Below are 27,862 nucleotides of genomic sequence, written 5' to 3'. Positions count from 1 at the left end.
TACATGGCCAAATGTATTGTTTATTCTTCTCATCATTCTGGATAAGTTTCAACAGCTCAAAAACAAAATTTACAGTATGTCTTAGCATGTGGTTACACCAGAATGTACATCAGAACACCTCTTACTGTCTGTGTAGGCCTTCTTTCCAAGATCCAAGTCACATATCTAGTTTGGAGGGGTTGGGGATGAGAAGAAACACAGCAAATGTATTTCATAAAACCGGAAATCCTAGCTCAATAACACACGTTTAGGGGTAGCACCCACATAAAATCAGAGTCATAACCACAATCCAAAGAAAAGGAATTAGCAAATGACAATTTTGTATGAAAACATGTGGATCAGGTCAATCAGCATCTCTAAAGCAAATATGGGTCAACATTTCACCTACAGGACTAATCCATACTTTAGATTCAAGTATTCTTATTTCATTATTTTCTAATTATATACATTAGGGTGCATTCATACTGTAGTTTTACACAAATGCCACGTGGTTTCAATACAAAGTGTAACAGTATAATTCAGAGTTGCCAATTTGACTTTTAAACACAAAGTAAGAGATGAGAGACTTCACACGCAAGTAATCTCACTGCTTAAACTTTGCCTGTTGCAACATAAATTAAACCAACTCTTGTGAACAATATACAAGTATTCTACATATTTTTGGATGAGATTTTATTTTAATTGACTCCCTTAATGTTTTAAGTATTTTTAAAATTCCAGTGATAATGGTCATTCTCTCAAACAAGCACTCATGGGAAGCTAAAGTCAAAATTGCATTTTCAAGTTCAAAAAAAGCAAATAGGAGAAAAATTTACAAATGTCATTTTCCACTTGGTTGATCGCAGGGGAAGGCAGAAATCTTGTAACTCAAAAGGTACTGATCCAACTGATCCAGCACTCAGCAGAAGTAATTTTGGCAGGCTTGCACCCCCATTTCAAAATGTCAATGGCTTAATATCCAGTGGACTTTACATGAAATCATCAGAGTCATAACCACAATCCTAAACAAAGACAAAAAAAAAGGAATTAGACAAATGATAACTTTCTTCAAACATCAAAAAAAAAGCCTGCTGGATGGCAGTTCCACAGTCAAATGGTAGAAATGGAGGAGAAGGTACGGAGGAATCATACAGGAAAGAGATCAAGAAACACGACTCACATTTTGTTTTGGGTTGCATAGTGGAACACAATGGCAATTGGCCCTTCCAAACTAGTGTACAAGAGAACACAGCGAAAAAAATCTACGGTCTGGAATTAAGAAATGCAGTACCACATCAACATTGCACAAGTTTTAGGACTGCAGCATTGTAATGGGGGGTTGAGAGAGGCTTATAGGAGGCAGCCTGCATAATTTTCATTCCTCAATAAGTACTCATCCCACTAGATATAACTTTTGGTCACCAGTCATGGTTTAATGGTAGACCCACTTCTCTAAGTTAGAAGGTTATAGGGAGTTGGTTAGCTTATTTGGACAGCCGTTAGGATGTGGATTCAGGGTAAACCATTTCGGACAGAGATGAGGAGACATTTCTTCACCCAAAAAGAGTGGTGAGCCTGTGGAATTCATTACCACAGGAAGTAGTTGATGCTAAAACTGAATATATTCAAGAGGCAGGAAATAGCACTTGGGGAGAATGGGATCAAAGGCTATGGTGAGAAAGCAGGATTAGGCTATTGAATTGAATGATCAGCCATGATCGCGATGAATGGCGGAGTAGGCTCGAAGGACCAAAAGGCCTCCTTCCTGCTCCTATCTTCTATGCATCTATGTATGTATCTCAAAGAGGAGAGCAGCCAGCCTATGGTCTTCAGGGACTATGGCGACTTTCATTTCATACGTTTGAGTCATAAGCACAAAATCTAGGCTGACACTAGTGTCCAATGTTAAAAGTGCTATCTTTTGGATGAAACGCTAAACTGATTCTGCCCCCTCAGACTGATGCAAAGGTCACACGATACTATTTTAAAGAACAGCAGGAGAGTTTGCTCTGGTGCCGTGGTCTATATTTATCCAACATCACTCAAATAAATTACCCGACCATTGTCATAGAATCCCTACAGTGCAGGAGGCAAGTCAGCCCATTGAGTCTGCACTGACCCTCCGAAACATTACTCTCAGCCCACTCTCACCCTATCCCCCTTACCTCCACCTAACCCTTGGACACACTAAGGGCAATTTAGCATGGCCAATCCACCTAACCTGCATATCTTTGGACTGTGGGGGGAAACCCACATGAACACAGGGAGAATGTTTGTACAGTCATCAGAGATCAGAATGAAACCCAGGTCCCTGGCACTGAGGGGCACAGTGCTAACCACTGTGCCACCTCCATTTTGCTTTTTGTGGGATGTTGCTGTATACAAACTTCTGTCACATTACTTACATTTAAATGGGACAACACTTTCAAATATTTAAGTGGCTGTAAATCATTTTGGATTTCAAAATAGATAGGAAATAGATCAAAGTAATAGATCAAAGCCATCTTCAGAATAAAAAACACCATTTGGACCTTGTGGTTAATTCTGTAAATTGGTGATGCAGGCAGTGCCAATTTATTTACTCTAAATAAACATGTCCTAATGGTTCAGTGAGCAAATATATCACTTGGCTGGCTACTTAATGTTTCAGACTTCATCTCTTCTCACTGCTGAGATAGCAGATCTCAGTCAATATACAATAGAGTTGCTACAAATGGCCTCAAGTGACCAATAAGAAATATGGGTTTGTATATATTTTTAATTGCACTATGAATTTTAGGGACTGCACTTTTTAAATGTTTGCATGGGATTTTGGAAAGCAAAGTGTTTTCCCTATTCATTGCATGATATCCTTTATTTAAGTCTAACTTAAATCAATGCAAACAGCTCTTCAAATATCCAGCTTCGTGCAACAAGTTGAGAGAAAGGGCAAGTTACAACATTTCAGCATGATTAAATTTAAATGAGAAAGGTTTAGAAATGATGGAGCCTCTTTGGAATGTACAACTAAAAATTTTTAAAAATGATTTTTGATTGCATTGCTAAATTCTTGTTGCAACAGTTATTAAAGGTGTGAAAGAACGACAATTTAGACTCAATTATCTGCATGCCTTGCAGTTGAGGATATCGCTATTGAATAACAATGGTCTATTAACGTGACTGCGAAAGGTGTATTTACTATACGGATTGTGTCATAAAGTGTGCAAAGTAACCTCTGTCTTGGATGCTTGGTGACATGTGACTCAAATTATTGCCCAACTGTCAAGTATTGCTTTATTAATTAATAAAGCCTCTTAATTTGTTATACCAAAATTACTGTCTGCCAATTTTTTAAAATCTTGTCAAGAGCCTGAATAAAGGTTCAAGTAAAGAAGCTTAAACCATGAATGGGCATAGGAAGTCAGTTTTACTCCGGTACTATTCAGTAATCCTGCTGGATAATATATATGGGTTATGCGTCGGATGAGGGCAAGACATTGTGTAATAGTTCACCAATACTAACAATCTGGGTTTAAATGAAAAATAAACCATTTGGGAAGAGGTATCAGATGTTTAGGACTACAAAACTGTAACAGTATTACAGGAGACTACAGAATGTAGAATGAAGTTTTAGAAGCATAGAATGAGAGTAAAAGATAGAATTAGAGGGTATGCTGGGCACAGCTTGCAAGAAGTCGCCTCGCTCCGGCGCCATCTTGGGGTTGACAAATATTCCTTCAAAAAAGGACAGGAAAAGATTGGAGAAACATATATGAAACCATGTATTCTGACCAAATTAAACAGCAAGCAATAGAGGTAGAGGATTTTTGGACCATGGCACTGCAGTCAATTGCAATTATATTTCCTTACCTGATTGCTGCTCATGTTTTCAGACTTCATAAGTGTAGAATAACACCTAAGAAGTTAATACAAACAGGTTAAACATAACTAACTTTGTTGTAGTGCTTAGGGTGTCTTCTAGCATTACAAAAGTTTGCCTTTTTCCCAGTCCAACACCCTTAACCTTTGGGGATGTGGTTAGTTTCACAACTTTTTTGTAACTCAGTTATTTGTTCCATTTCATGTTCCAGAATTTAATCAAAAAAAAAAATCATTATCTTGTTGGACCATGGATATAATGACCTAGAAATTATTTCCAACTGTGACCACATACAGAGACTTTTATTCCAGCTACCCATTATTATTGCCCTGGCATTTTTGAGTGATCTATAAAATCGATCCTCTCAACCAACCATTTATTATGAATTAATTTGTATTGCAGACCAACTATTTAATTTCTTGTTCCTTATTATATACACGTGGAGATTTTTTTTTCCCCCAAAAAAATATACTTTATTCATAAAATCTATCAAACATTACAAAACATTTCGAATTGTCTTGACTGTATATTTCCATCAGAGTTACACATTCCCTTGACTTTCTTCCATTCAATTTTGATAACATTACACACATATCACTCTTTACGTTACAATTCCTTCTTAAATATTTACATTGTCATGTTTCTTTTATACATTGGAGTGTTAATGGCCCAGACAGAGGTGGGTTTACACTGTTACCCGCCCATCGGTGTACATTTGCTGGTAAGACCTTACAAAGTGGTCTTTCCCCATTGCGCCTTGGTGGCAGCTGCCCCAAGCTCGAGTGCGTCCCTCAGCACGTAGTCCTGGACCTTGGAATGTGCCAGTCTGCAACACTCTGTCGAGGACAATTCTTTGCACTGGAAGATCAGCAAGTTTCGGGCAGACCAACGAGCGTCTTTCACCGAGTTGATGACCTTCCAGCAGCAGTTGATGTTTGTCTCGGTGTGTGTCCCTGGAAACAGTCTGTAGAGCACAGAGTCCTGTGTCACAGAGCTGCTCGGGATGAACCTTGACAAGTACCACTGCATCTCTCTCCAGACCTTCTTTGCAAAGGCACATTCCACAAGGAGGAGGGTGACAAGTCTCATTTCCCCCACAGCCACTCCGAGGGCAGCGTGCAACGGTGCTGAGCCTTCGGGTGTACATGAAGAATATGACAGAGAAGACCCTTCTCACCACCAGCCAAGCTAGGTCTTGGTGCTTGTTTGAAAGTTCTGGTGATGAGGCATTCTGCCAGATGACTCGGAGTCTGCTCAGGGAACCATCCAAGGTCCTCTACAGTCTCCTTTTCCCCCCGGAGGACATTACGTGCTGACCACTGCTTCATTGCCTTGTGGTCAAAGGTGTTTTCCTTCAAAAATGTTTCCACGAGGGACAGGTGGTACGGCCCAACTACTTGGAGCGTTCCGCGGCAATGAGGCCAGGCCCATCTTTCGTAACACCGGGGACAGGTAGAACCTCAGTATGTAGTGACACTTGGTGTTTGCAAACCGGGGGTCCACGCACAGCTTGATGCAGCTGCACACAAAGGTGGCCAACAGGATGAGGGAGGCGTTGGGTACGTTTCTCCCTCCCTTTTCCAGAGGTTTGTACGTAGTGTCCCTTCGGACACGGTCCATTTTGGATCTCCAGATAAATTTGAAGATGGCCAGGGTGACTGCTGTGGCGTAGGGTCGGGTAATGGGCCAGACCTGCGCTACGTACAGTAACACCGAGAGTACCTCGCACCTGATGACCAGGGTTTTGCCCGCAATGGAGAAGGAGTGTTGCTCCCACCAGCCCAGTTTCTGTCTTACCTTGGCTATGCGCTCCTCCCATTTTTGGTGCATGCCCCAGCCACTCCGAATCATAGCCCCAGCACCTTCAGGTAATCTGACCTGACAGTGAAGGGGACAAACGACCGGTCGGCCCAGTTCCTAAAGAACATGGCCTCGCTCTTGCTGCGGTTTACCTTGGCTCCCGAGGCCAGTTCAAACTGGTCGCAGGCATTCAAGAGCCTGCGTACTGATGCAGGATCCGAGCAGGAGACGGCGACATCGTCCATGTACAGGGAGGCCTTGACTTGCACGCCTCCACTGCGTGGGATCGTCATTCCTCTTATACCAGGATCCTTCCTGATGGACTTGGCAAAAGGTTCTATGCGGCACACAAACAGGGCAAAGGAGAGAGGGCAGCCATGCCTGACTCCAGATTTGATCTGGAACTTTTCTGATTCCTACCCATTGATCGAGACTGCGCTACAGATGTTTGTGTAGAGCAGTTTGATCCAATTGTGAATTCCCTCTCCAAACCCCATTTTGGAGAGCACATCCATCATGTAGGTGTGCGATGTTCTGTCAAAAGCCTTCTCCTGGTCAAGGCTGAGGAGGCAGGTGTCCACCCTCCTGTCCTGCACGTAGGCGATCTATACATGATGTGGAGATGCCGTATACACTTAATTACCTGCAAATGCTTGCATTCAAAGTATTGTCTTGCATCTTTGACTATATACATGTTTCTGGAACCCACCTCTTCATTCACCTGAGGAAGGAGCAGTGCTCCAAAAGCTAGTGATTTGAAACAAACCCGTTGGACTTTAACCTGGTGTTAGAAGACTTCTTACTTATTATATACATTATACATATATATATATATATATATATAAAATTATACATTGTATCCTTCCACAGTCATTACTGCAATTTTTGTTCTCAATGATGGATGCATTCATTTACATAATCAGAATGTCCTGCACTTAACTCCAATGCCTCTATCTGATATTTTATTCCTGTGTCCGAAGCCTTCCTCATTCTTTTCCTTTCTCCATCTTATTTCCCTCTACATTATAGCAGCAACAGCATTGGTTACTCTCTCAGTAAGGAAATGTTCGGAATTATTTTCCCGGGAGAAACCATAATACCATCTTGCATCTTGATTCCAGACAAAATGCACAGTACAAGTTGCTCCATACTTGAATGTGATAGATTGACTCTTAGCAATCACAACAACTTACATTTATATAGGGCCTTTATTGTAGCAAACATCCCAAGGCGTTTCACAGAATTATAAAGCATAATTTGACACCAAGCCATGCAATGAGATTAGGGTAGATGGCCAATATCTTGGCTAAAGGAGGTTTAAGGAGCATCTTGAAGAGGAGAAAAGTGGAAACGCAAGGAGGTCTAGCGAGGAAATTAGAGAGCTTAGAGGCAGCTGAAAGCGAGGCTACAAGTGGAGAAGATATCTCGAAGGGCTGTGGATGGAGGAGATTACGAAGGTAGGAAGTGGTGAGACCATGGAGTGATTTGAAAGGAAGATTTTAAAAAGGTGTTGCTTAGCTGGGAGCCAATGTAGGCCAGTGAAAGTGATTATAGATTAACAAGAATGGATGTCAATAAGAACACAGGCAAAGTTTATAGACACCCCTCAAGTTAAGAGGGTAGAAAATTAGAGGCTCACTAGGGCTTTGGAAAGTGTTTCAGCAGATGAGCGGAGTTTGGGGCAAAATCAGACCTTATGAAAGTGGAAATAAACTATCTTAACAATAGGTTGTCAGATGTTCATCTTGGTGTCAAATATAATGCCAAGGTTGCAACAGCTCAGTTCAGCCACAGCCAGTTATCAGGGAGTTTGTTAGGGAACCAAAGACAATATGCTTCCCGATATTTAACTCATCCAGTACTGAATGTCAGATAATTTGGAGACAGTGGAAGAGTTGAAAGAGGCGATGAGGAGGGAGATCTGGATGTCAGTGTTCATGAAAAAGCTAATGCTGTGTTTGAAGAAAGTCGCTAAGGGATGCATGCAGATAGGAAATGTTGTGGGGCAGGTGCCAAGGATTGAGAGAAGATCAGAGGTAGAGGAAACAGTGCAGAAGCAGGAAGAGAAGCCACTGTAGGTGAATTTCCAGCTACAATTAGATAGATAAAAATGGAACCAGACAAGAGCACAGTTCCACCCAGCTGGACAATAGCTCTAATGGCAGAGAGGCATTGGAGGAAGAAAGTGTTCACAGGGAAATAAACTTTTGTTTCTTCCAAGAGACTTTGAGCAGGAAAGGCATTGAGCAAACATTTAAAAAATATAATTAGGAGAAATTAGAGAAACCATGTGCTCTCTCCTATCATGCCCATACAAACCTAAGATCTTCAGTTTCTTTTCTCTTCTTCATCTCCTCCTTTTCCTTTCGCTTCATCTCTTGAATCTGCACTTTTCTCTCATTCTGTTCTTCTCTGTTCCTGGATTCCTTTTCTGCTGCTAAATCTGGGAATCGCTCGTCTTTGGTTTTCTCCAACCGGTTTAAAATTTCATTTATTTTCTTTTCTACTGTAATTATCTTCACCTAATGATAACAAATAAATTGTGCAAATGAGGAATAAAACTCCGCTGTAAGATAGCACAAAGTTGTTGTATATAATTACCATTCATGGGCCATGCAGTTATTCGGTAAGTGAACCTTCAGCAAAGTGACAAAATGCTCTTTTTAACTATTTTATTTCATACTCATTTTACTTTAACTATTCAATGCAGCAACTTCTTTGATAATTCTTAGTTTCCAAGATCTGAGTTTGTAACAGAACCTTTAAAAGGAAAAGCCACATTTTTTTGTTTAACGGTTGTCTGAACACCCTCCACTCACAGTTCAGTAGTAAACCAAACCATGTTAGCTCCCATTGGTTCAGCAGTGTGTTGTACTTACCTCTTTTTGTCGGTGGAATCCTATTTGTCCCACATCCATGTCACCAGTCTTCTTCAGATTAGACCACGAAGTATACACAACATTTATGTTGTTCATTTTACATCCTAATAAAAACAGAAAATATGATCACTACAGATATATGTACTTGGGATACTTAAAGAGTACCCAATTCGTTTTTTCCAATTAAGGGGCAATTTTTAGCATGACCAATCCACCTACTCAGCACATCTTGGGTTGTGGAGGGGAGACCCACGCCAACACAGAGAGAATGCGCAAACTTCACACGAACCCGGATCCTCAGCGCCATAAGGCAGCAGTGCTAACCACTGCACTGCCCCCCGCACTTAGGATATATAACAGTACTCTATCATTAATATTTTGAACAAGAGATCATCCATGGTTCGATGAGTTCAGGAGTTCATAACAACCAAAAACTAATCTCAAGCCAATGAGAGAGGAAATAAACCAATAAGGGAGGAAATAAACAATCAAGAAGTGTTAAGGAAAGTGGAAAATGATCCTTAATAGATTTTATTGCAGAAGATGTTCTGACAAGTATGTAGTCTTAATCACAGGTAAATTATGCGACAGGTTGTTCAGTCCAGTCTGTTTTGATGTTTATCCTTCACACATGCAACAATTCTATACCAAAGTGCATGCACTATTTCTATGTCCCTTCGTCTACTTTGACATGTCGATCGGTATTTCTTTCAACTGAAGATTCCCGGTTTACAACGGTAATGCAACTGGTGTATATGGACGTCTAAAAAGGCATTTGATAGAAGTTCCACATTATACATTGGTTAATGAGATTTAAGGCATTGATGATCAGGGCAGCACGGTAGCATAGTGGTTAGCACTATGTCCTCACAGCACCAGGGTTCCAGGTTCGATTCCCGGCTTGGGTCACTGTGCGAGTCTTCGCGTTCTCCCAGTGTCTGTGTGGGTTTCCTCCGGGTGCTCAGGTTTCCTCCCGCAAGTCCCGAAAGACATGCTGTTAGGTAATTTGGACATTCTGAATTCTCCCTCGGTGTACCCGAACAGGCGCCAGAATGTGGCGACTAGGGGCATTTCACAGTAACTTCATTGCAGTCGTAATGTAAACCTACTTGTGACAGTATAGATTATGTGGATACAAAAGGGCACAATTTCATAGCTTGCAGATGATGACAGAAAACTTTGAAATGCAATGTACAGTAAGACTTCAGGAGGAAACAAGATTGGCCAAATGGACAGTGTTATGCATTTAGTTCATAGTGTCCCTGGCTGTTAAGCTAGCGGTTGGTGGATTGTAACATTTTAAAGTACAGGATCTCCTAATGCTCGTCACATGTTTCTGCTTAGTAACAAGAATCAGTGAACAACTCTTCCTGAGGCAGTCAGTTTCTGAAGTCAGTCTTCAAGTGTCATAGATGGGGATAGGACCAGGTCCTAGTTAAGTGACAAACTAGAGAAAGGGGTGCAGCCACAGACTTTCAGGAAAGAGGGCCATTGGGGGAAGGTACCCCTTTGGATCAGTGTTCTGCTTGACATGGCCATAGATCTGGAAGTGCGCATTTGAACTAGTGTTTGAGCGTACTTGGGTATGCAGGGAGAAGGAATCTCGGAAGTTTAGTTGGAAACTATGCAAGGTGGGTTGTTGTTAAATCAATTTGAGTGGGAGCGACATTTGGAGGGAATTCCAAGGAGATGTGTTTGAATGTGAAGCTGGGAATCCCTTGATGAGACAGAGTTTCGACAAGATTGTTTGATTTGTGTTTACTGACATCTGGGTGAGTTCTGAGAAATCCACAAACACTTGGCTGTCTGTATTTCACATTTACTCTGCAGTGTGGTGTGTCCGACCAGTTTGTCTGTTAATTCACACAAACCTCATTAGAGTACAAGGTGCATATCATGCAACATGCAAATTGTTTTCATCTTTTCTGAACTTGTAAAGTTTATTTTTGTTTGTTCAAAACCAGGGTTTTATTCCAAAAGCAGGCGTCTTGAAACTCAATCTTTATCTACATTAAATAAAGCAATATTGGTTCCCCCCCCCCATATCCCAGGGTCTGGCCAAGAAACGTAATAGCAAAGACATGGCAAATGACATCTAATGCAGAGCATAATGAACTGATGCATTTTGGAAGGAAGAACAAGTAGAGTCAATGGCGATGAAATAGAGCAGCGAGACCTGGGAGTTCACACACACAAATCATTGAAGATGGCAGGGCAGTATAAAAAGGTTGTTCAACAAAGCTTATGGAGTCTTGGGCTTTATAAGTAGCCACATGCACATAAAAGCAAGGAAGTTATGCTAATCCTTCTTAAATTACAAAGTCAATTCTGGGAACCACACTTTAGAAGTCAAGGCCTTGTTGACCGCACAAAGGAGACGCATTAGAATGAAGGATGTCCTTTCTGTAGAAAGACTAGAGCTAGAGTGGCTCCCATCAAAACTGAGAATGTTAAGGGGAGATGTAATAGAGGTATTGATACGGTCAATAAGAGAAATTGCTCACCCGGGCAAGTGGAGCAAATATTGCTCACCTTGGCAAGTGGAGCAAGACAGAAGAGGCAGAAGATAGTTAGCAAAAGAACAGGATGGCCAAATTAGAGCCCTTCCAATCTCGAATGCACTATCTGGACTGAAATATGGTGCTGATTCAATAGTAACTTTCAAAAGGGAACTGGATGTATACTGTATTTGAAGAGGAACAAAAATATAGGGCTATGGAGAGTAGAATTCATTGGAAGCTCCTTAAAATGGCCACCTTCTGTGGTGCATGCCGCATTTTACCAATGCTGCTAACGGATTCCAGAGCCTCATAACCCGCTACGTAAAAATGTGCCTAAAATCTGACATCATTGCTTTTTTGTTCTCGAGCCCACAATCATTGGCATCAGTCAATTTCTATCTATGTATTCCGTCCTATCCTTCATAAATTTTAAATATTTCAAGCAGATCCCCCTATAACCAACCCCCCCCACCCACCCCCCCCCCTCCCGAAAACAATGCATTACCTTGAATGCTGTTAGCTTTTACTAGCTGAGCACAGTCTACAAGTACTTCCTTGGGAATGTCATCAATTGCCTCCCCCTAGGATCCAAAAATGAAATAGATCAACATGCTTTGTTTTATATACCTCAACATGTTTTCTGTGTCAAGTAAAACACAAATTTGAAGCATCTCTTTTATACATTGTTAATGAGAAAGTGCAAGAGATCATTTAATCTCAGCAATGGATTCAATCTTTTGAAGAAAATTAGAAATACATGTTGATTGAAAGCACAATGCATTTACTTATTTACAGCATTTGTTTTACCAATGCATAGATCTTTATAACATACAATCAATATCCCAATCTTATTCTCCCAATTCTGGCCCATATATGGTTCCATTTATTTGCTGCTCTTCAATATCTTATACGAACATACAAATTAGGAGGGGTAGGCCCTCGAGTCTGCTCCGCCATTCAATGGGATGGCTCGTCTAATTTTACCCTGAACTTCACATTCTGGTCTATCCCGATAACCTTTCGTCCCTTGCTTATCAGGCGTCTATATACTTCTGCCTTAAAATATATCCAAGAGCCTGTCTCAACCACCTTTTGAGGAAGAGAATTCCAAAGTTTCACAGAAAAATAAAATTTCTCACTGTTTTTAATGAATGACCCCAAAACAATAGTTGCCCTAGCTCTAGATTCTCCAACAAAAGTAAAATCCTTTCCACATTCACCCTGCCAAATCTCCTCAGGATCTTATGTTTCAATCATATACTCTCTTTGCTGCAGTGAATGCAAGCCTAGTCAGTCCAGCCTTTTTGAATAAGACAACCTGCAGATTTGATATTAATCTAGGTGAACCTACCCTGAACTGATTCCAATTTATTTACATATTTCTTCAAATTAGGAAACCAATACTGTATGTACATGTTTCAGATGTGGTCTCACCAGTGCCCAGTGTAACTGAAGCACAATCTCCCTACTTTTGTATTCAATTCTCCTTGCAATAAACAAAATTCCGTTAGCTTTGCCAATTACTTTCTGCACCTGGATACTAGGTTCATGGACTAGACATTCAGATCACTTTACATCTCTATTTAGATAATTGTGTTTTTTTAAAAATCGTCCTGCTAAAATGGACAACCTCACATTTTCCCACATTATACTCCATTTGGCAGACCTTTGAATACTTACTTAACCCATGTCCGTTTGAAGCCTCCTTATGTCATCTTTACAACTTTCCTACCTATCTTTGTCTCTTTAGCACATTTAGCCACCATATTATTGGTCCCTTCATCCAAATAATTTATATGAATTGTAAAGAGTTCAAGCACCAACACAGATTCCCGTGGCACAGCCTGCAACCCAGAAAAAGATCCATTTTGCCTACAGCATTTCCTGTTAGCTAGCCAACTTTCTCTCCGCGTCAATAAGTTACTCCCGACAGCATATTTTCTTTTTTTCACATTAACCTATGATGCAGCAGCTTATCAAATGCCTGATGAAAATCTGAGTACAGTACGTCCACTGGTTATCCACAGCACAATTCCTTCAAGAAATGCCAATAAATTAGTTCGACATGATTTCCCCTTCACAAAACTACGTTCACTCTGCCCGATTATCTTGAATTTAAATTTAATCGAAGTGCCCAGTCATGTCTTTAATAATAGCTTCTAATGTTTCCCCTGTAACAGATGTTAAGCTAACTAACCTAGTTTCCAGCTTTGTCTCCCCACCTTGTTACATGAGCTATTTTCCAACCTGATGAAAATTTAATAGAATTCATAGAATCTGGTGAATTTTGGAAAATTTAAATCAACCCCATCAACCATCTCACTAGCCACTTAAGACACAACGATGAAATCCATCAGGTAGTTTCCCTGGTGAGAGTTCCTCCCTCCATTCCAATACCTGACTTAAATGACCATTTGGATAAAATGGCTGAGAGTGTAGAAAGTGTGTAAACGGATATTAATAAATGACCATTTGGATAAAATGGCTGAGCGAGTAGAAAGTGTGTAAACTGATATTAATATGTAGAACAGTCCGTGCAATGGAGTCTGATTTTACCTTCCCACAAAGGCCACAAATATGCCCTTGCTAATCAGGAGCAGGAATTCCAGTTGACTTTTCTTTCACAATACCAAATATTGCTCTCCCAACACCCAAAGCTGTGGTTCGGGTGAACAACTTCAGTACGGAGCAGAAATCAAGCTTCCTGGTTGTGCCTCTCAGTAACCCCCCCAACCCCCAAGATTAAGTTTTAAAATACATAGAACAGAATACACAATTTAGGCCCAAAGAATCATGGCATCAAATAACAAAGAACAGTACAAAAACAGGCCCTTTATTCCTCCAAGCCGGACTGATCATGATGCCTGTCTAAACTAAATCTTCTGCACTTCCAGGGTCCGTATCTCTCTGCTCCCATCCTATTCACGAAGTCGTCAAATGCCTCTCACTGCTATCTTACCTCCTTCCGCCACCTCCCCCGGCCCCGCATTCCAGACATTCACCACACTCTGTATCAACTATTAGTTACCCACACATGACAAACATGCAAGTGATTACACCATCTTATTTGTGGGACGTGCATGGATTACCATAAATCTAGCCAGGAAATTTGAAAAATATCACCACGTTAAACATGCACTAGCTGTTCATTTAAAAATGATTCAAATGAGTGGGTGGAGGCGGCTTTGTGCAGGGGCACCAGTTTGGCAGCCCTAGTAACGGCTCCCCTACCGCTTGCGCCGGCCAGGTACTCCACCAGCCCGGTAGTGGGGGCGGCCCTGCTGATTTGGGACCAGTGGAGAAAGCATGCAGGGGAGGTGGGTGCATCGGTCTGGGCTCCAATTTGTGATAACCATCGATTTGCCCCCCGGGAATATGGATGGAGGGTTTCGAACATGGCAGCGGGCGGGGGTTAGGAGGGTGTGCGATATGTTCCTGGAGGGGAACTTTGCGAGTTTGAGGGAGTTGGAGGAGAAAGCTGGGCTGGAAAGGGGAAATGACTTTAGGTACTTACAGGTGCGGGACTTTGTACACAGACAGGTCTCATCCTTCCCACGCCTCCCGCCAACAGGGATCCAGGACAGAATAGTCTCTGGAGGAGGAGGAGAGGGTAGAGTCTTGGATATTTACAAGGTGCTCATGAAGGAGGGGAACAGTCCCAGATCGAGGAACTGAAACTCAAATGGGAGGAGAAGCTCAGCAGGGAGATGGAGGACGGGGTATGGGCGGAAGCCCTGAGTAGGGTAAACTCAACCGCAACATGTGCCAGGCTCAGCCTGATTCAGTTTAAGGTCGTTCATCAGGCCCACGGTGGCTCAGACGAGCAAATTCTTTGGGGTGCTAGATGTGCGCTAGACAAGTGCACTAGATGCGCGCGAGGACCAGCGAACCACGTTCACATGTTTTGGGCATGCCCTAAGCTTAGGGGATACTGGGAGGGATTTGCGGGGGTCATGTCCAGTGTGCTGAAAACAAGGGTGGTGATGAGTCCAGGGGTGGCAATTTTCGGGGTTTCGGAAGACCCGGGAGTCCAGGAGGAGAAGGAGGCCTTTGTTCTGGCCTTTGCTTCCCTGATAGCCCAGCGGCGAATACGGCTGGCATGGAGGGACTCAAAACCCCCGAAGACCAAACGATGGCTTTCTGACATGTCAAGCTTTCTGGGTATGGAAAAAAAATCAAGTTCGCCTTGAGGGGATCTGTATTGGGGTTCGCCCAAAGGTGGCAACCATTCATCGACTTCGCAGGAGAGTGAACGTCAGCAAGGGGGGGGGGGGGGGGGGCAAAAAATACCTCAATAAAATTGTTTGTTAAAAAACAATGATTCAAATGGAAAAGGAATCCAGTTCTGATCATACCTTGTATAGTCGGAGATACACATGAGCTGAAGACAATTTATCCACGTGAAACCTAATAATAACAATTCCAAATATACAAATGGTAAACAAAACAAATAAATGTATTATGCAGATTCAGAACTGCTTTTTTATCTGCACATTATTAATTGCAACACAAAGGATCATTAGCAGTACCAAAATATTGTATTGAAAAGAATATTTAAATGTGTGTAATTTGGATAAAAATGCAGAGGAATAACAGAACTATATTTATTAACTGTGACATACCAAACATCTTCTGGCCACCCGTACTTTATTAGGTCTTCATCTATGTTTTTAAAAAAAGAATAATAAGCTGCACAAAAGCTGAAACATTTAAAAACTCTGCCAGTTTGTTAGCCATCTAAATGATTTTATTTGAACTATTTGATTATGTTTAAAGATTGCACGGAGTTGCTAATAGCCATTAAAATGTGAAGGGTGCCAAGGAGGTCCAGCCAACCATACCCACAAGTTCTGGTCTTGCTCAGACTCGTCGGTTACTGGACAACCTTTTCCCAGGCAATGTCCAAGGTTGTGGGGGTGAGGGTGGAGCCATGTCCACTAGTGGTGGTCTTTGGGAAATTGGAGCAGCCAGAGCTCTTTTCGGGGGGGAGGGGCGAACGCATTGGCCTTTGCCTCCCTCGAACCCGAAGACTCCTGCTCGGCTGGCGATCAGCAGCACCACCCAATGCTGGAGACTGGCTGTCTAACTTGGCAGAGTTTCTCAAATTGGAAAAAATAAAATACACCATTTGGGAATCAGAGTATGGCTTCCACAACACGTTGGGGGGGGGGGGGGGGGGGGGGGGCACGTACGCGCAGAGAAGACACCTAGGAAAACACAAGGCAAGCAGAGCAGGGGAGTCAGAAGGGAGAAAGGGCGAGGGCACACATGGGCGACCACAGCAGCAACACCGAAGCATGCCTGGCCGACGCCAAACGTGCCCCCTGATATGTTCTAGTACGAAGAGGAAGCAGGGACACAAGTAAAACAGAGCTTAGGGGGAGGTGGGCTCAAGGACAGGGATCCTCCTAAACCTGTACTCAGGTTCTTTTTCTTGAATGTATAAATGTTTGTTTGTCCTTCATTATTTCCTTTCTGAATACCCATTTTGTAGATTCCTCGTTCTTTTTTTAGTACGATATGTACCCGTGGCAAATATTACTGTAAATAATTAAAACCCAACAAAAATATTAAAATTCATCTATCCAAGTCATCCATCGCCCGCCCCGTTGGTCATGAAGCAATGAAGAAATCCCTGTTTATAATGCTAGGTAAAAGAAAAATAGAAAAGTGACTTCTGCAAACAGCAGTTGAAATTGTAATGGAAATAATCTGTCCCTGAAGAATTCCCATGTCCCCAGTTTTGGCTGGTACAGTGCAACTGATCACTATTTTATCAAAGTCAAAAATAACACACTGGCCAAATGTCAAATTAACTCCATCAACCAAGCACATTTGTTCTTTACGTCAATTATACAGATTTTATTGACTCAAGATACAATATCATTGGAGCAAGTGGAACAGTTTGCTGATATCAAAGGAAGGCATGGCAAATGATGAGGAATAATACAGGTGATTGTAAGCAGACGTAGGCAGGCCAGCGGAGGGCAAATCTCAAAAACAAAAATTACATAAAATCCCAAGTCAGTTATTGTAGGTCTTTCTGACTTAGCAGTTATAACCAATGTGCTTCTCAAAGATACATGCCTAACCAAGCTACTCGTCCCCAATTGCCTTCTCTGGCAAGCTATTCAAAAACTTGATCAGCCCCTCAGGTGATGAAATATTCTTACATTCTGACTGTAATTCCGTTATTGTTATCTTGTACCAAAGAAAGTAAGCACTTACTTTCATATTTATCCTTTCCCATGTATATTGTATACGGTGAAGAAACCACTGCAATAAAATAGAAATCAAAAAAAAAAAAAATCAAAAAGTATCAAAGCAATCTACACAAAAATATCAGATTCAAACATATAATCAAGAGTTCAAAGTTCTAATGATCTCTTATCACATTAATTATACATATTTATATCTGGAGATTACTTAATCCAGTTTTGTTTTCCTTTACACCCTGAGTATTTGTCTGATAGATGGGTGGGGGGGGGGGGGGGGGGGGGGGGGGGGGGTGGGGGAGGGTGGGGGGGGGGGGGGGCATAGACATAGAATTTACAGTGCAGGAGGCCACTCGGCCCATTGAGTCCACAACGACCATTGGAAAGAGCACCCACACCTCCACCCTATCCTCGTAATCCCACCCAACCTTTTTGGACAATAAGGGCAGTTTAGCATGGCCAATCCACCCAAGCCGCACATCTTTGGAATGTGGGAGGAAACCGGAGCACCCGGAGGAAACCTACGCAGACACGGGGAGATCGTGCAGACTCCGCACAGACAATGACCCAAGCCAAGAATCGAACCTGGGACTCGGTGAAATTGGCTCAGGGCACAGGAGAAAACTCCCCTTCTAGTGCCATGATACCTTTTACACTCTCCGAAGGGGCAGACATAGTTTAGCACTTCATCCGAATTGCAGAACTCCATTAATATTGCACTGGAGTATCAACCTAGTTTTTGGATGTGCGCGCAAGTTAGGACATGGGTAGCATAGTTTTGGATGACCGAGTTTATGGAGGGTAGAATGCAGGGGGCTGACCAAGAGCAAGGTTAACAGAAGTATGGATGGGAGTTTCAGCAGAGGAGCTGACACAGGAATGGAGTTGGGTAATGTTGAAGGAGGTGAAAATAGGTACTTTTAGTGACAGCATGATGTGTAGATGAAGCTCATCTTGGGCTTAGATAAAAACAAAAAGACACGAACAGTTGTTGCTTGCACTTGTTGGGAGAGGCGGCAGGAGGAAGGGACATAGGAGTGGGGATTAAGAAAAGATCTACAGCTCAGAAAAGACGAGATGGGGCATTGTTGCATTCCCCGGAAATAGTCAGCAGTTTTGAAAAAGCGTTTAGAACCTGGTAGAGTTTTAAGTCATTCAGCCACATCTGGCAGTGGATGGCTAAACCAGCTGTATACCATATTCGTTCAAATCTGCATCCCTTGAATGTAAATGAGCAGAGGGGACCAGGGTCAGAGAGCATCGGTTTTAGTGGGGACAAGGATATTAAGGGTAAAGGCACTGGTACAGTTGAGTAAATCAATAGCCGTAGAAATGTTTTGCCGAACTGGCAATTGTTGGAATTTTTAATCTGTAGTTCTAAATTCATTTGCAAGAACAGATACAGGAGGTGGTAGGGTAGGAACATAGAAGGGGGAATGTGGGTGGTGTGTAATGAAAGAAAGTGATCTGATATGCCTTACCTGCAATCAAAACTATGGGAGTACCGAGATCATGTGAGATGGATAGGGAGTTTACATGGAAAGGGAGATTTGAGCACGAGGGCAGTGAACTCAGGAGAGAGAACACGATGAGTTGAGCCAAAGGCTGAAATCACAAGAGGATAAGACTTTGGTACAACGCACTAAGAAATATCTTCATTTCTACTTGGCTGATTAAACATTACCAGGCTACTCAAGGTGTGATTCCAACATTGGATTGAGGCCCCAATGATCTAGATGCCCCAATGATCTACACACATCAATTCTTTGTCTGCCTCTATCAAACCAGATAGAGAGCATATACCTAGCTGTGCAGAATTCCCCTCAGAATTATAACCAGAATTATTTGATCACCAAATGTTGAGACTTCACACTCAATTTATTCTGATGAGTCCTAAAACTGAAGCCGAATTAAAATTCATCACAGCAATAGTCTTATATATCAGAGTTAATTTGTACCCCTTTGCTTAGAAGCAGCACAAAAATGCTGGTTTTACCACCCATCAGAAAACAAAACAACTTTGACTTCAAGGGAAGTAGGCCTCAGAGAAGAGCATAATCCCAACGTGTGGAAGGCAGCTGTGCTGACTCTGGCAACAGTGAGAAGTTGTTCACTAGTAAATCATACCATGCAACACTGCATATTTTTAGGTTGCAGTCTTAACCTTATTGCATCAAACACTATTTGCAGTTTACTGCCACTTTAACTTGCAACATCCCACTCCCCACCCCCAAACCAATCACCACCCCTCCTCCATCTCAGACACGTGCTCTTTTATTCCAACTGGACATGTAGTAGAAGACTCACACAAGTATTTCATTCCCAACACCAGATCTTATTCCTCCAAACAGCTTCCGAATGCTTTCTGAAACCTAACTTTATCTTTCATATAATGGCATACAAGTTGCATTAACAGTCAGCTGCCTTAAAAGGGAAACTGATCCAAGAACCAAGAAGAACCATTTTAATTCATCAAGGATCATGATGCAAATCATCAGCCTTAGACCGACTGCCATCGTAAAAATCATAGGGTTGAATTGAAATAAAACAACCAGAAAAAGGGAATAGATGGGCATCAAGCTTGCTCTATTTAATAAGATTATGGTCAATCATCTGTATCAGCTTCACTCACCATCTCCATATCTCTCAATAACCTCAGTATCCAAAAAGCTTTGCTATGACTTAAACTTATTACTTTGTCAAGGAAATACTGAACAAAGCTGTGCTACAATTGTACAGTGCTTTGGCGAGAACACATTTGGAATAGTGTAAGCATTTTGATCTCCATGTTTAAGGAAGGATATACCTGCATTGGAGATGGTATTGTGACGGTTCACCAAAATGGTCCCTGGAATAAGAGGGTTGCCCTATAATGAGAAGCTGAGTAAATTGGGCCTATTTCTCTAGGGTTTAGAAGAATGAGAGGCGTTCCCTTTGAAGCAAAATATTCAGAAGGGGTTTCATAGGGCAGCCAGGCTGGGGAATCGGAAGATACAGGGCCATAGTCTCCAAATAATGAGCCGGGGGATGATCATTTAGGACTAAGATGAGGAGAAATTACTTCACTCCAAGGGTGTGAATCTTTGGAATTCTCTCTATGGGTGCTCCATTGTTGAACACATTTAAGGCTGGGATAGACAGACTTTTAATGCAGAATGAGGCCATCGAGTCCGCCCCGTCCCTGACAGCACCCCGACTCGGCCCAATCCTCCAACCTATCCCTAGTTTAGCAATTTAGCATAGCCAATTCACCTAACCCACTCCCCCGCCATATCTCCGTAACCCCAGCTAACCTGCAAATCTTTGAACACCAGAACACCCGGAGGAAACCCATGTCGACAAGGGGAGGAAGTGCAAACTCCACACAGTTACCAAAAGCTGGAATTGAACCAGAGTCCCTGGCACTGTGAGGCAGCAGTGCTTAACCACTGTGTCACCAGTCAGCCAGTGAGAAAGTGGAGCACAAGATCAGACAACATTATACGGAATGGTGAAACAGGCTCGACAGGCCATGTGGTCTACTCCTGCTCCTATTATTTGTATTCTTGGGACAGGAATGCACTCGGGTATAGAACAAGAACTTCATCCTCTCGGTCTTAAATCTCTGGATGTACTTTAGACTCTTCAGCCAGGCAAAATACCCATCTGTCAAGCCTCCTAAGAATGAATTAAAGAAATGGCACATAAATATATTTATAAAGGGGTGGTATGGTGGCCTCAAGTAAGAGGTCGGTTAGATTTTCCTTCATTGAGATACTTTTTTGATGGGATATGATTAAAATCAAAGTACATGAATGCTTGAGCAAGAGCACTAGAATAATCTTGGAACGGATAGTTCCAGAATTCAGGTTGTTACTATGGGGCGAAAGAGAAAATGCTGGAAAATCTCAGCAGGTCTGGCAGCATCTGTAATGACCCAAAGGGGTCATTTCATTTCATTCATTCAAGAGCCATTGGACTCGAAACGTTAGCTCTTTTCTCTCCCTACAGATGCTGCCAGACCTGCTGAGATTTTCCAGCATTTGCTCTTTTGTTTCAGATTCCAGCATGGGCAGTAATTTGCTTTTATCCAGTGTTACTATAGGGGACTATGATGACAGAGCTTAGTTGGTAGTAGACTCAGACAGCTGAAAGCACTTATCAGCTGTGACTACAGCCGGTTTGCAGTTGTCCCACATGCATTACAGGAGATACGGCCATCTGAAGCATTACTGACATATAGTTATCTTTGATCAGCTGACATTAGTTTCAGCATGCAGGTACTGGAGGCCCATGGGGTGATGGCTCAGCATACCATCTGACAGTGATCCTTTTATCATTTTAGCAGAGGGATCTGGGCTACAAGATCACACTTTGTTAGTGCAACTTGCGAACATTTCACTAAAACATAAATAAGTAATTAAAAAAATTACAAAGATTAAGAATTCATCAAATCTTTACCAGTTTACTCTCGATTCTATGGCCACAAGTCACCTGCGATGCTCATTTTGCACGAACATTGTTATTCCAACAGCACACACATGTTCTTCATGTATCTTTAGTAATTACGATCAATCTATGTTTATCTGCATCCATTGTTGAGCTAATCCTGAGAATACTATAAATACCCTTACTTTTGAGAAAATAAGTAGTGCTGGAAAAACTCGTAGGATTGGCAGCAAAGGGTGGCACGGTAGCACAATGGTTAGCACTATTGCTTCACAGCGCCAGGGTCCCAGGTTCGATTCCCAGCTTGGCTCACTGTCTGTGCGGAGTCTGCATGTTCTCCCTATGTCTGCGTGGGTTTCCTCTAGGTACTCTGGTTTCCTCCCACAAGTCCCGAAAGACGTGCTCTTAGCTAATTTGGTCATTCTGAATTCTCCGTGTACCCTAACAGGTGCCGGAATTGTGGCGACGAGAGGCTTTTCACAGTAACTTCATTGCAATGTTAATGTTAGCCAATTTGTGACAATAACAAAGATTAACTTTTAAAATCTGTAGAGTCATCGTCGTATAGGACTCAAAACAGTAACTGTTTCAGATCTTCAGTATCCACAGTATTTTGCTTTTTTTTTCTGTTAAATGTGTATCTAATATTTAAGTTGAAGCAGTGTGATTCAACCAGTGTGTTGATGTTAGCACCACAAAAGCACAAGTGCTCACACTTTCCCTAAACCCGTTTCAACTCCCTGACTTAATCATATATTAGTTTGCTCTACTTTTCTTGATGAATTTGCACATATAAAGTAACATAAACAATAGGAAAAATGATATGAAAGTGCACAGCAAAAGCTTGATCACTATATGCAAGAGCTTGCAGTTGTGTTTATCATTTTGAAATCTGTTGCAAATAGCTCAGTAATCCGGGTATAGCTGGTTATTCAGAGGTTGAATAGAGATAGAAATTACAAGGCACAACCCCTGAGAGCAAACTGAGTTTAGTTTACCACTTTTGGATATTTCCAAATGGCACGGTGGCACAGTGCTTCACAATGCCAGAGACCAGGGCTCAATTCCCACTGTCTGCGTGGGTTTCCTCCCACAGTCCAAAAATGTCCAGAGTAAGAAGTCTTACAACACCAGGTTAAAGTCCAACAGGTTTGTTTCGAATCACTACTAGCTTTTGGAGCACAGCTCCTTCCCCAGGAGCTCCGAAAGCTCGTGATTCAAAATAAACCCATTGGACTTTAACCTGGTGTTGCAAGACTTCTTACTGCGCTCACCCCAGTCGAATGCCAACATTTCCACATCATGGCAACATTTCGGGTTGGGTGCAGGGTCAAGGAAATGCCGATTCGGGGGAACCACAGATTTGAGCCAGGGAAGTGGGATGGAAATTTTCGGTAATGGGAATAGAAGGGGATTAAGACGCTAAAAGATTTGTTTCTTAGGGGTCGGTTTGCAGGGCTGAAGGAGCTGGAAGCAAAGTATGGGCTGCAGCAGGGAGAAATTTTTAGATATATGCATGTTCGAGATTTTGCCAGAAAGGAGATAGAGCTTCCCGGTGGAGCCGGCCTCCACATTGCTGGAGGAGGTGCTGACGACAGGGGGATTGGAGAAGGGGGTAGTGTCAGCAGTTTACAGAGCTATTTTGGAAGAGGAGAAGGCACCACTGGAAGAGATCAAAGCAAAGTGGGAGGAAGAGTTGGGAGCGGATATGAAGGAGGGGTTCTGGTGTGAGGTGCAGAGAGTGAATACCTCCACCTCATGCGCGAGGTTGGGGCTGATACAGCTGAAGGTGGTATACAGAGCACACCTCACGAGGGCGAGGATGAGCCGATTCTTTGAATGAGTAGATGATGTGTGGGAACGTGGGGGGGGGGGGGGGGGGGCGCTAATCACGTTCATATGTTTTGGTCCTGTCCAAAGCCAGAGGATTACTGGAAGGAGGTTTTTTAGGGTAATTTCTAAAGTGGTACACGTGAAACTGGACCCGGGTGACCATATTTGGGGTGTTGGACCAGCCAGGGTTGGAAATGGGTGCAGAGGCAGATGTTGTAGCCTTCGCCTCGTTGATCGCCCGAAGGCAGATCCTGATGGGATGGAGAGCAACCTCTCCACCCTGTGCCCTGGCATGGCAGGGGACTTGTTGGAATTCTTGACTCTTGAGAAGATTAAGTTTGAACTGAGGGGTAGGGTGGAGCAATTGTACAATTCATGGGCATTATTCATTATGGACTTTCAAGAACTGGTTAACATCAAACATTAGTTGGGGAGGGGGGTGGAGGACGGTGTGTGTTGATGGTGACTATGGGTGATTCCTGATTTTGTCATTTGTTTATGTGAACATGCGGCTAATGTTTGGGGTTTGGTGGGAGAATGGGATCGTTGTTATTGATTATGGGGATTGACATATTTGTTACTGACTATTGTTTGTTGTTGGTGGGTGTAAATTTGGGAGAAAATGCGAAAAAGGAGAATAAAAAATATACTTTTAAAAAAGGTCCAATTCCAATTATAACGAGAGAAGCTGTTGAAAGGCAGGTTAGGCCGTGCTCGATGCCGAGTCCTCCCCCGCCGGATTGGGGAGAATATAAATGTTCTGAACCGCTTCCAAAACACTTGACACAACAAGATGATGATTTCAGTGGGTACAGGCCGCTATACTTACCATTGCTGGTGAAGTAGTAAACCATCGTGGAGCAGCAGCTGGAGGAGGCTCAGGCTCCGGGTGACCGGGAAGTCAATGGCGGAGCCGGCGCGGCTGCGGCCACGTGATCACTGCAGGCGGCTTTGGGAGTCCGGCTACGATTTATTTTACACGCAATCCAAGAGGAAGGAAATAAAACAATGCAGCAAAGCCCAACCCCGATCAGTCCGGTGTCTTGCAATTATCAATATGCATCGATGCCGTGGTGCTTATAATTTTTTTTTTTGGGGGGGGCGGTTAACAACGAAGCGAGTTGAAGAAATGCACAGCAGATCGACAGTTAACCTTTCATCTGCGTACTTCCAGGAGTTTAACTTCCTCAATACCTCACCCTCCGCCCAATATTAATTCAAACCTTTCCAGCTGCAATTAAAAACTAACGATGTGAGGAGTCCGGTCATATAGTGCCCTGAGAATTGATTCCGTTCCAATACTGCCATTGGAGATTTCTAATGTGACCCTCCCTCCCGGTTCCCTTTCAGCGTCGGTTTGGTTTGGACTTGGCAAGAGGGCGGGGACTTCACGATAGTCCAATCCGAATGGGAGACTTCGCCAGATTGACAGGCTGCATATCCAATGGTGAAGGATCACGTGGGGGGGAACTGCGTTCGGGGTCAATCAGCGCGGCTGGGGGAAGGGCCCAGGCGGAGCGCGCGCGGGTTTTGGAAGCCGCAAGCGCGGGACGGCAGCGGTTTGAATCTGATTTTTAGTCAGTGGCGGCCGATAACCGACTGAGGGTCGCAGCCGCCTCTCCTGAGTGGAGAAGGTGAGGATCGAGCTGAACAACCCTGGGATGATACCGTCTGTGCCGGACAAGTGAGTGGGTGGGCAGGTTAGTTCGTTGGTCGGTAAGAGCCCGCTCGACGGAGAAGAGCCTCCTCTCTGTAACAACAACAACAAGCTGCATTCATATATTTGGGAGGGATGTTTCAAACGAAAATTCGGCCTTGACTTTATGTTGCTTCCCAAATCCTCGTTGATCATTCGCATAACTCATTGGAATCTCCGATCAGGATTCCAACCATGCCACATCATTGACTAAAGTCAAAGATTATATTTAGGGGCAAGGTTTATTCATAGAATTTACAGTGCAGAAGGAGGCCACTCGGCCCATCGAGCCTGCAACGGCCCTTGGAAAGAGCACCCGACCCAAGCCCACACCTCCACCATAACCCAGTAACCCCATCTAACATTTTTGGACACTTAAGGGCAATTTAGCATAGCCAATCCACCTAACCTGCACATCTTTGGACTGTGGGAGGAAACTGGAATACCTGGAGGAAACCCACGCACACTGGGAGGATGTGCACATACGGTGACCCAAGCTGGGACCCCAGAGCTGTGAAGCAACTGTGCTACCATGCAGCCCATGATAGCTGAATGTTTCCTGATTTTTTTTAAAACCCCAAATTATATAATGAACATAGAACATACAGTGCAGAAGGAGGCCATTCGGCCCATTGAGTCTGCACCGACCCACTTAAGCCCTCACTTCCACCCTATCCCCGTAACCCAATAATCCCTCCTAACCTTTTTGGTCACTAAGGGCAATTTATCATGGCCAATCCACCTAACCTGCACGTCTTTGGACTGTGGGAGGAAACCGGAGCACCCGGAGGAAACCCATGCTGACACGGGGAGAACTGTGACCCAGGGGGAAATCGAACCTGGGACCCTGGTGCTGTGAAGCCACGGTGCTATTCACTTGTGCTACCGTGCTGCCCCTTTGGGAGTGTTGGCCTTTGTGATGGCTTTGCTAATTTATAAGGTGGTTGGTCACACCATCCTTCTACAGGGTCCTTCTTTTGTTCAGCTCTGTCCAATTAACCTTGCTTGGTTACATTATTATCGTCAAAACCTCCAACAATGGCTTCTCTTCTCCCCCTACAGGGCTTCTCTTCTCACCTTACAGCCAGGTTCAGTCGGCAGTTAGGAAGGCGAATGCAATGTTAGCATTCATGTCAAGAGGGCTAGAATACAAGGCCAGGCTGTACAAGGCTCTGGTCAGACTCCATTTGGAGTATTGTAACAGTTTTGCGCCCCGTATCTAAGGAAAGATGTGCTGGCCTTGGAAAGGGTCTAGAGCAGTGTTTTTCAAACTTTTTCTGGGGACTCATTGTTACCAACCGGCCAACCTTCGGGAACCAACCCAGCCAACCTGCGTGACCCACCATTTACTCTTACCTTGTTTGTTGCTGACAAAAATGGAGGAAATGGTTTTGGGACCCTTTGGCCCCCCGAACTTGAGGAAAAAAAATACTGCGACCATATAAAAACATATGCGGCCGCACTGCGCATACTTGCCCGATCATCGGTGCGCATGTGCACCGATGATCGAGCATGCATGCGCAGTGCGGCCGACTTTGTTTTATCTAGTCCTGGCCATTTTGAAGGCCGCCCGCAGCCGGCATTATTAAAAGCTGGCTGTTGCGTGCAGATTTGCGCAATCAGGAGCGCAGCAACGGACGGCTCCGCCATCCTCCCGATACCCGCCCACGATCCACCCGTAGGTCGCTCCCCCGAGTTTGACAATGCCTGGTCTAGAGATGATGCACATAAATGACCCCTGGAATGAACAGCTTGTCATATGAGGAACGATTGAGGTCTCTGGGTCTGTACTCGTTGGAATTTAGAAGGATGAGGAGAGATCTTCTTGAAACTTACAGGATACTGCGAGGTCTTGATAGAGTGGACGTGGAGAGGATGTGCCACTTGTAGGAAAAACTAGAACCAGAGGATACAATCTCCGACTAAAGGGACCATCCTTTAAAGCAGAGATGAGAAGGAATTTCTTCAGCCAGGGGGGATGAATCTGGTATTCTTTGCCACAGAAGGCTGTGGAGGCCAAATCACTGAGTGTCTTTAAGACCGAGATAGATAGGTTCTTGATTAATCAGGGGTTATGGGGAGAAGGCAGGAGAATGGGAATGAGAAAAATATCAGCCATGATCGAATGGCGGAGCAGACTCGATGGGCCGAGTGGCCTAATTCTGCTCCTATGTCTTATCGTCTTATGGTCTTAGCTCTGCACCCAGGTCCTGATATATTCAAAGTTCACTGCCCTCCCAGGTGCAGCGCCTAGTCTGCCTGGCCACCTCGTGATCCGCTCCTTGTCCTGGAAATGGTGCAAACACACCACCATCGCCCTCGGCGACTCGTTCCCCTGGGGCTTCCCCATTCGCGCCCTATCCGCTCGATCTACCTCCAGAGGGCTAGTTTAGCACAGGGCTAAATCACTGGCTTTGAAAACAGACCAAGGCAGGCCAGGAGAACAGTTCAATTCCCGTACCAGCCTCCCCGAACAGGCGCTGGAATGTGGCGACTAGGGGCTTTTCACAGTAACTTCTTTGAAGCCTACTTGTGACAATAAGCGATTTTCATTTCATTTCAGAGGCCGTGCGAATACTCCCTCTGCCAGCAGCTTCTCCAGCATCCTTGCCACACGCGTGCCAGTAACGGCTGCCTCACTTCCCTCCGGCAGGCCCACAATCCTAATATTC

At 43.5% G+C, this 27,862-nt stretch overlaps 2 protein-coding genes across 4 annotated transcripts in view; one reads left to right on the top strand and one right to left on the bottom strand.

The window, feature by feature from the left end:
* On the bottom strand, positions 1-24,849 carry ccdc25 (coiled-coil domain containing 25). Its single transcript, XM_072499475.1, has 9 exons — positions 24,324-24,849; positions 17,247-17,294; positions 15,641-15,680; positions 15,374-15,425; positions 11,524-11,599; positions 8,518-8,621; positions 7,958-8,160; positions 3,829-3,874; positions 1-1,001 (listed from the first exon to the last, which is right to left on the bottom strand). Exons 1-9 carry the CDS (start codon positions 24,346-24,348, stop codon positions 969-971), a joined length of 627 nt encoding a protein of 208 aa, XP_072355576.1. The 5' UTR covers positions 24,349-24,849; the 3' UTR covers positions 1-968.
* Positions 24,850-24,971: 122 nt separating this feature from the next.
* Positions 24,972-27,862, top strand: part of esco2 (establishment of sister chromatid cohesion N-acetyltransferase 2) — a 111,835-nt gene continuing 108,944 nt past the window's right edge. The window contains exon 1 of one of the 3 annotated variants that reach the window (XM_072499474.1): positions 24,972-25,128. The gene's annotated coding sequence lies outside the window, so the exon portion shown is untranslated. Of the gene's footprint in view, positions 25,195-27,862 lie in introns of all 3 variants that reach the window. The other 2 variants (XM_072499471.1, XM_072499472.1) reach the window with 2 other exon arrangements.

The sequence above is a fragment of the Scyliorhinus torazame genome, chromosome 4 (assembly GCF_047496885.1).
Source record: "Scyliorhinus torazame isolate Kashiwa2021f chromosome 4, sScyTor2.1, whole genome shotgun sequence".
Classification (NCBI taxonomy): Eukaryota; Metazoa; Chordata; class Chondrichthyes; order Carcharhiniformes; family Scyliorhinidae; genus Scyliorhinus; species Scyliorhinus torazame.
This window is presented reverse-complemented; position numbering and strand designations above follow the sequence as displayed.